The 9,175-nt window shown below is 64.0% G+C and overlaps 1 protein-coding gene across 1 annotated transcript; it reads left to right on the forward strand.

The window, feature by feature from the left end:
• The first annotated feature begins 2,392 nt into the window (after positions 1–2,392).
• NOTUM (notum, palmitoleoyl-protein carboxylesterase) lies at positions 2,393–9,132 on the forward strand. The gene is made up of 11 exons (XM_059046852.2): positions 2,393–2,724; positions 3,850–3,902; positions 3,983–4,078; positions 4,591–4,651; positions 4,901–4,959; positions 5,383–5,485; positions 6,152–6,343; positions 6,458–6,558; positions 7,099–7,246; positions 8,232–8,279; positions 8,510–9,132. Exons 1-11 carry the CDS (start codon positions 2,393–2,395, stop codon positions 8,814–8,816), a joined length of 1,500 nt encoding a protein of 499 aa, XP_058902835.1. The 3' UTR covers positions 8,817–9,132.
• Positions 9,133–9,175: the final 43 nt, after the last annotated feature.

Here is a 9,175-nt window from a genome sequence, read left to right on the forward strand (position 1 = left end):
GCAGCATTTCCCTGCCTGGGACTTGGAATAACAGGCTCCTAGACGTAGAGGGTTCCTGGGGCGTGTTCTCCCCCACGCCTAGGATCACCTTCGCGTGAGGGACCTGTGTTTGAAATGCCTGCCTCTGGCCAGTCCCACGCAGGGCCTATATACTGACCTGAAGACTGGAGGGTGGCAAGTGTGGATTTCCAAGTGAACAGAGCTCACTCTCAGCTCTTCAACTAGCATGTCTGAGTCTCAGTTCCCCTCATCAGGAAAATGGGATGGGTACCCAGCTGCACCACAGGAGCTTGTGGGGAGGACCTCTTTTTGTCACAGCCTGCTCTCTCCTTCACTGAGTGACCCCAACCAAGGCCGACCTCTGGGGCACCTCAGCCTGATGTTAGGCTTCGAGGTTTAAGTTACCGCTTAAAACTCACACAGCAGCTCTCAAGAACCCTGTCGGTTCTCCCACTTTGTCTTCTGAGAGCCTGGCCAGAGCAGCCTGCTGTGTGTGTGCACGGGGTGGGTGTTGTAACTTTTTTAACCCTCAGCCCATTACTCAGCCCAGGGACTGGTGAGGAGGACAGCTCAGGAGGCAAAGGCAGGGGCAGGGTCCCCGGTGCTGCCAGAGGCTCTGGCAACCTCTATTCTCCTGCCCCAGAGGGGCTGCAGGTGCCTGCCAGGGGACAGAGCTTCCCCACTGCCCCAAATTAGGAGGGAGTTCAGGAAGCTCTGCCCCAGCTCTAGACCCAAAAGGCAAAGTCTGTTTCATGTCTTTACAATGGCGTAATGACATCCATGGAGCTGTGGCTGGGAGGGGAATGAGAGGTCTACCAAGCTGTCTATGGCACTTTGTGTGTGTGTGGAGGGCAAATAAACGCCCTTTTTTTTCTTTTGTCTGCTCACCTAGCCGGGAGGAAGCCTCCTAAGTAAACAGTTGCCCCCTCACCCCATTTTGATTTCTGAGGAGGAATCTCCTTCTGTCCCCAATGAGGTGCGCTGGGAAGGTGAGGTGATGGGGCAGATGCACTACGTTGCTTGGAGGTCACTGAACAGAAACCAAGCCGGCAGTTCTTCCATCCTCGACCACCCCATTGGCGGCTGGGACTGTGGGAGAAGTTCTTGGGGGTCCTTGGCATGGGGCGCAAAGCGAGGGCACACGCGGGGAAGGTTCCAGGACCCCGCCCCGAGGCCCACAGACCTCGATAAGTGGCAGCGCCCCCTCTGCCCCCACTGCCCTCTGAGGGCCGCCCAGAATCTGTCCACCCAGGCGCGGGACAGGGCGACTCCCCCGTGGCGCCGTGCCGCGGCGCCCAGTCCCTCCCGCAGGTCGCCGAGGGCGCCGGGGCCTCGCACCACACCTGTCCGCTCCTCCGGGAGGCCCCGGCGCCTCTGCTGCCGGCCCCTCGGCGCGGAGCCCTGTGTCCGCCGTCGCTTTGATCCCGGGGGCCCCGCTGGATAAAAGTCCCGGGAGGCTCCGCGCCAGCGCCAGAGGGGAGGCAGCGGAGCCGGGCGTACCAGCAGGCTGGCGCTGGGCGAGCGACGCCGAGGAGCCGGGGCCGCGGGGCCGCCCTCGCCGGCCGCGGTGAGCGCGGGGCTCCGGGCCGGTTCGGGGTGGGGGTTGCGGAGCGGGGTCCTGGCCGCCCGTGGGTTGCTGTGGGCCTGGGCGGCGGGGGCGAGGGGACCCCGGCGGCTCAGGTGAGCGCTCCCCCTGTGCCCCCAGCCCGTCGGGCCGACCCGCCGCGTGGCGACGGAGCTCCCCCTCGCGCGGAAAAGCCCCGCTCCTTCCCCACCGGCCCCCCCCGCGCCGCCCCTTCCAGTCTCCCGGGGGCGGGGGCGGCGGCGCCGGGCTGGCCGCGATGAATGAGCCGCCGGGGCCGCCGGGCCGCGCTGCCCCCCACGGAGCCGGGCCGGGAGCGCCTCCGGCGGCCGCGGCGGGATAGTCCAGGCCCCTCCGTCAGGCTTGCGGTTTGGGAAGAAAAGGCGATGCCTCCGCCAAGAAAAGAGCGAGCGCGGCCCCCTCCCCCTCCGCCGAGCCCGGGCGGCGGCGGCGGCGGCGGCACTTCTAACGCGCGGGCACCCGGGCCGCCGCGGCCCCCGCAAACTACGCCCAGGCTCGGCCCCCGCCGCTCATTGGCGCGGGCCGGAGCCAGCGCACCCAGACCCTGCGCTGCCCTCGGCCGGCCGCGCGCGGAGCCCCAGCTGCCCAGGCCGACGGCGCCCGGCCCGAGAGCCTCGACGCCGAGCCGCCCTCGCCTCCTCTGCCGGGCCCAACGCGGAGAGCGGGGCGAACGAGCAGGCGCGGCTGGCGCCCCGCGGCCCGGGCACCCCCGGCCCGGCGCCCTCGCCGCCGCGCCGCCTCAAGGCCGCCCGCTCTCCGCAGGTGGCCGCGGGCCCGAGCAGCGCGGCCATGGGCCGAGGGGTGCGCGTGCTGCTGCTGCTGGGCCTGCTGCACTGGGCCGGGGGCGGCGAGGGCAGGAAGACCTGGCGGCGCCGCGGCCAGCAGCCACCCCCGCCGCCGCCCCCGCCGCGGGCCGAGGCGGCGACGGCGGCCGGGCAGCCGGTGGAGAGCTTCCCGCTGGACTTCACGGCCGTGGAAGGCAACATGGACAGCTTCATGGCGCAGGTCAAGAGCCTGGCGCAGTCCCTGTACCCCTGCTCGGCGCAGCAGCTCAACGAGGACCTGCGCTTGCACCTCCTGCTCAACACGTCGGTGACTTGCAACGACGGCAGCTCGGCCGGGTAAGGCCCGCACCCGCCCGCCGCGAACGGCGCGCCCCCGCCGCTGGCCTCGGGGCCGCGGGCCGCCTCGTTGCCGGCGGGTTCGCACCACCCGCCTCCCCGTCCCCGCTCAGACGCACGGAGTCTCTGCACTGGACCCTCCCTGCTGGCCGCAGCGGTGCTCGCCCACAGGGGAAAGGGCTCCCGTCGGGTCTCGGAGGCGCTGGCCCCGGGGAGGGCCCTGCTCGGAGGCTTGCCGCGCGGGGGGTGGGGCAGCGCTGGCAGCGCTGGTCGCCGGCCAGCCCGGGCACTGACCCCTCGGCCACCGGTACCCAGCCCCTGTGCTCGCGTCCTTCGTTCCCTGGGCGGGGAGATGGTAGTCCGCGAGTGGCCCTGGCTCCAGCAGGAGGAGGCGACACAGGGGGGCGGGGAGAGTCCTGCCGTACCCCCACCCCCACCCCAGCTCTACGCGCCCCGTCTGCTCCCTGCTGCTGCCGGGACTTCCAGGGAGCCCAGCCAGCCAGAGGAACAGGCAGGGGGCGCAGGTGGGACAGAAAGCCCTGGGGTGCAGCATTCACCCGTCTCCAGACGGAAGCAGATAAAAAAGGATGCGACGCTAAGGGTTGGGGAGGGATTGGGGGCGCCCATGCCCTCAGCGACTCCACAGCCCAAGGAGCTGGACGTTAGGTCGGGCCTCGGAAGGAAGGCTGCGACCCTGCCTCGGTGGCGCCCTTGCCCCTCCACGCGCGCCTGTCCTACCCCAGTGCCCCTGCCCCACGCACACTTCTCCAGCGAGAGTGGTTTTCACTCTCCAAGCGCCACTGCGCGTCCCAGGAGGATCCTGAGCCCCAGCAAAGACCCCCCCACCCCCTCCCAGCCGCCGGCGCCGAGGTTACAGCGGGTCTCTCGCGGGGCGGGCCGTGGGGATTTTCCACGGACCGCACAACCCCTCGCCGCCCTTCCCCGCCCCGCGAGCGCCACCTCCCGGGACTGGCTGGCCGGGCCGGGCGCGCTCTACTGGGGCCTGGCCGCTGGCGCCCCCGTGCGGTCCGCGCGCTCCCGGCGACAGGTGGAATGACCCCTTCCTCCCTGGAGCTGGGCCCTGCAGCCCCAGCTGACCGCCCGCTCCGCCGACATCCATTGCAGCTACTACCTGAAGGAATCCAAGGGCAGCCGGCGATGGCTACTGTTTCTGGAAGGTGCGTCCTAGGTGCGGAGGTGGCGGGGTGTGCGGGGGTCCACTCGGCCCTGGACCCTGAGGTGGTGGCTGTGCCCGCAGGAGGCTGGTACTGCTTCAATCGGGAGAACTGCGACTCCCGATATGACACCATGCGGCGCCTCATGAGCTCCAAGGACTGGCCGCTCACTCGAACAGGTCAGCGTGCCAGGGACTGACCAGGAGCCCCCAGCAGGGGGTGGGGGGGTAGCGTGGGAAGAGGCTCAGAGTTGGAAGTCCTGGAAGAAGCTCCTCCTCCTTCACTCCCTAGAGGCCCAGAGAGGCCCCACCCTATCCATCCCCCCCAAAGTTAAGGTTCATTTATTCTCACCTGTCATTCTTCTTCCACAGGTAACTTCCCAGGGCTCACCCTGCTTGTGCAGTACACAGCTGGTCCCTAGGTCAAAGTATCTGGTGGAAGGGGGGAGGTTGAGGGCCATGTCCAGATGTCACAGCTTGGCTGGTCATCCTGGCCATGGGGACTCCGTGGAGTAACTAAACCCATCCATTCATTCCCCACTTCCCCAGCCATCTTGGTTCAGGTGGGTGTCACCACCCACCTCCTTGCTGTGGCCGAGTAGGATGCCCCCACAGCCCCACACCTTCCTGTAGTCCTCACCCCTGCATGCCCCCCTCCCACCAGAAAGACCCACTGCCTCTGTCCTCCACAGGCACGGGGATCCTGTCCTCCCAGCCAGAGGAGAACCCCCACTGGTGGAACGCCAACATGGTGTAAGAGGGGGCCAGAAGGTCTTTCCTTGGGGGTCCTGTCCTTGGGGGTCCTTCCTGGAGGATCTTTCCTAAGAGGTTCTTAGGGGGGAGTCCATCCTTGGGGATCCCATCCTTGAGGGGGTCTGGTCCTGGGAGAGGTCTTCCTAGGGGGTTCCTGTCCTCAGGAGTCCTTCCTGAGGAGGGTGGTCCTTCCTGGGGTCCTCGGGCAACAGAGAAGCATGGCGGGCTCACACCATCCCTGTGTCACAGCTTCATCCCCTACTGCTCCAGCGATGTCTGGAGTGGGGCTTCATCCAAGTCTGAGAAGAGTGAGTCCCCTGCCTTCCCCCAACTCCCCCCCACCCCCAACAGAGGCAGGGCAGGGAAGACGGAGCTTCTGGAGAAATACAGATTTCCAGCCTTGTAACTCCCTCTAACCCTTTGATAGTGTGTCCCAGGGTGCCTGCCCTCAGCACCCATTGCCTGGCTTGTCCATGGCTGGCCTGGCCCCAGGGGGTCCTCGCTCCTGGGTGTTCTCTGCGGGAGGGCCCCCAGCACAGCCTTGTGCACCTAACTCACCTCCCAGCCTTGTGCACCTAACCCACCTCCCTCTAGTCTACCCAGCCCCTGTTCCCATCCCCTCTAAGACCCTCCAGACCCCCAGCTATACCCCTCCTTCTGCCAACCTGGGGGTGGGAGGCCTTGCTCTGTGTCCAGGCCCCCACTTGAAGCCACCCTCTTTCTCTGTGCAGACGAGTACGCCTTCATGGGCGCCCTCATCATCCAGGAGGTTGTGCGAGAGCTCCTGGGCAAAGGGTTGAGCGGGGCCAAGGTGCTGCTGCTGGCAGGGAGCAGGTGGGCTGGGCAGGGGCTGGGGTGGGAGTGTGGCTGGCAGGGAGAAGATGGGGCTGAACCAGGGCAGATGCATGACCGGGAGGCTCAGCATCGTGGGGCATCTCAGAGGTTCGGCTCCCAGGTGTCATGTAGCTGGAAGCTGTCCAGAGGATGCTTCTGAGTCCATGGTTGTTGGGTGTGAGGGAAGCCTTGGACTGCAGTGACCTAGGCAGTTGGTTAGGGGTTAGCTGTGAACCCATGTACCACCAAGGCTGGGGTCCCTGTAGGAAGGATCACACTTGCTGGTCACTGTATCCCAGCAGGCATGTAAGGGACCCAGGGGACATCCAAGGAATGGACGGAGGGGCCTGGGCCACCTAGTTCATCTTAATTTTCAGAAAAGGAAACTGAGTCAGAGAGAAAGAGAGAGAGGAAGGGAAGGAGGGGTGGGAGGAAGTGGGAAGACCTGACACTTAGCACTGGGTCAGTGCCGGGAGCTCTGCCAGCCCTTCTCTGCCTCCAAGACCTCGAAGGGCCCAGGGGACTTACACGTGAACACAGAACGTGTTGGCAGCTCAGAATGCCCTCAGATCCCTGCCCGCTTGGGGATGGGCTTGGGGCTGGGTGGGCGCTGGTGGGTGAGTGTCCTCCTCATCTGCCTGGCCTGACATCCCGCCTTCCCTGCAGCGCGGGGGGCACAGGAGTGCTGCTGAACGTGGACCGCGTGGCCGAGCAGCTGGAGGAGCTGGGCTATCCAGCCATCCAGGTGCGGGGCCTGGCTGACTCTGGCTGGTTCCTGGACAACAAGCAGTACCGCCGCACAGACTGCATTGACACCATCACCTGCGCGCCCACGGAGGCCATCCGCCGGGGCATCAGGTGCCCTGGGAGGGAGGGCCCATCCTGTGCAGAGGGCCTGGGGTGTGGTGGCATCTGTGGGTGGAGAAGCTGATGGGGGGCCAGGGGCAGCCTAACCTGCAGTATGTGGCCTAGGTACTGGAATGGGGTGGTCCCGGAGCGCTGTAGGCGCCAGTTCAAGGAGGGCGAGGAGTGGAACTGCTTCTTTGGCTACAAAGTCTACCCAACCCTGCGCTGTGAGTGGGCATATGGGGCGGCGGGAGGTGTTTAGACACTCTGTGCCTGCTGGAAACCCAGCCTGGAGTCCAGCCCTCAGAGGCTAGGCCCAGAGACCACTGTCCCACCTAGGATGGGTGACAAAGTCATCTGGGCTCGGCTGGGACTTTCCTGGTCTTAGCACTAGAAGTCCACTTGGTTCGAGGCAAACCAGGATGGTTAGTCATGCTTTCCACATCCACGGTGAGGAACGTGCTTTGGAGCTGGATCCCAGTGCTGCCCCTGTGTGGGGCCTTGGCTGTCCCCCCAGCCCCACACTTGAAGGGACATCATCATCATGTTTTGGTCAAAGTGGAGTCCCTGGGAGCCAGGCCAAGGTGCGGGGAGGGAACAAGCCATCTCTTCAAGGAAGGGTGCTGGGGATGCTGGCGGCCGGCACCCTGCACAGAGAGCCCGGTTGGCCTGTGAGCCTGCTATGGAGCTGACTGCGGCCTCGGGCCCCTGAGCCTGGAGTGGGGGGCAGAGCACCGAGGCGAGGCCCATCTGAGCCGTCCCCCCAGGCCCGGTGTTCGTGGTACAGTGGCTGTTTGACGAGGCCCAGCTGACTGTGGACAATGTGCACCTCACGGGGCAGCCGGTGCAGGAGGGCCAGTGGCTGTACATCCAAAACCTGGGCCGTGAGCTGCGGAACACACTCAAGGACGTGCCGTGAGTGTGTTGGGGACCCCACTCAGCCCCCACCCCCAAATATACAGTAAACCACTTGACTTAAAAAGAGAGGCCTCAAAGATGGAAAACAGGAAGCAGCCAAGGGGTCCTTGAGTACGTGATAAACTGTGGTCCACGTAGGCAAGGGGATTTTACCCAGCGCTAGAAAGAAGTGAGCGATCGAGCTGCAAAAAGACAGGAGGAACCTTAAAGGTGTGTTACCAAGTGAAAGAAGCCAATCTTAAAAGGCTACATGCTGTGTGATTCCAAGTCTATGTCATCCTGGAAAAGGCAAAACTACGGACACAGTAAAAAGATCAGTGGTTGCGAGGGGTTGGGGGAGAGAGGTATGACTAGGTGGAGAACAGGATTTTTAGGCCTGAGCAACCACTCTGTATGGTACCACAATGGTGGATACATGGCATTATACATTTGTCCAAACTCATAGAATGTACACCACCAGGAGTGAATGCCGATGTAAGAGTGAACCCTGATGTGAACCCTGACGTACAGACTCTGGGTGGTAATGATGTGTCAGTGTAGGTTCATTGATTGTAACAAATGTACCAACTGGTGGGGGTTGTTGATGATGGGGGATGCTGTGCGTGTATAAGAGCAGGGGATAAATGGCAGCTCTCTATGCCTTCCATTCAATTTTGATGTGAACCTAAAACTTCGATTAAAAGCTAAAGTATATTAAGAAAAAAAAGAAAGAAAAACAAAATATTGACCTGTCCAGGACAGGCCCCACTCCAAGCAGGATTTGGAGGCTGGAAGGGACAGGGGTTAGTAGAGAGCATGTGTGCTGGGGGGGACAGGGCCTGGGGGAGCCACTGGCTGGCACAGCGGCAGGAGGGAAGTAGGAGCCAGGCAGGGGACAACCTCCCAGTAGAGGAGGCTGGAGCTGCTGTGACCTGTGGGCTTTGGGGGTGGGGAAGGGCTGAGGTGGGACATGGTTGCTCACAGGTTGTCTTCTCCCCAACAGGGCCAGCTTTGCCCCTGCCTGCCTCTCCCACGAGATCATCATCCGAAGGTCAGTGTCGCCAAGCCCCAGGACAGCTCGCATCTATGGCTCTCACTCCAAGCATCTGCAGTGCCCCCATCCCCAGCAGGCCTGCCCACTGGCCTCCCCGGCTCTGGCTTATTTGGGGGACTTTCAAAATCACTTAGACAACCCACTTTGTGGCAAGAATTCGGTGGTAGCAATGCCGTCCTCTGCTTTGACCACACCTGAGTGACCGCCACCTGGGTTTCTGTCTGCAGCCACTGGACAGACGTCCAGGTAAAGGGGACCTCACTGCCCCGGGCACTGCACTGCTGGGACAGAAGCCTCCACGACAGCCACAAGGCCAGCAAAGCGCCCCTGAAGGGCTGCCCCATCCACCTGGTGGACAGCTGTCCCTGGCCCCACTGCAACCCCTCTTGCCCCACCATCCGGGACCAGTTCACGGGGCAGGAGATGAATGTGGCCCAGTTCCTGATGCACATGGGCTTCGACGTGCAGACAGTGGCGCAGCAGCAGGGCCTGGAGCCCAGTAAACTGCTGGGGATGCTGAGCAGCGGGAGCTAGGGCCTCGGCCAGGGCCCCCCCGAGGCCCTCCTGCCCTCCTAGGGCAGCAGGGCCCCGGCCATCCCCATCCTGGGCCTGGATGCCCTCCCCTGGCAGCCTTCACTGCCTCTTTCCCACTGCCTCTGGGAGGCCCAGCCTGAGGCGGACCCACCGTCAGCCCAGCTGTGGCCCTGGGCCCCCTCCCATCCCTCCCTCCTGACCCCCGCCTCCAGCCCACATTGGGGAGTCAGAAGCACTGGATTCCTCAGCCCCCAGCCCAGAAGGCCCCCCCCAGCCCAGCCCCCAGCCTCGCCTGCCCTTTTGTATTATTTTATAAAGTGACTTTTTTTATTACTTTAATTTTTTTAAAAAGAAAAATA

Source organism: Kogia breviceps, chromosome 19 (assembly GCF_026419965.1).
Source record: "Kogia breviceps isolate mKogBre1 chromosome 19, mKogBre1 haplotype 1, whole genome shotgun sequence".
Lineage (NCBI taxonomy): Eukaryota > Metazoa > Chordata > Mammalia > Artiodactyla > Physeteridae > Kogia > Kogia breviceps.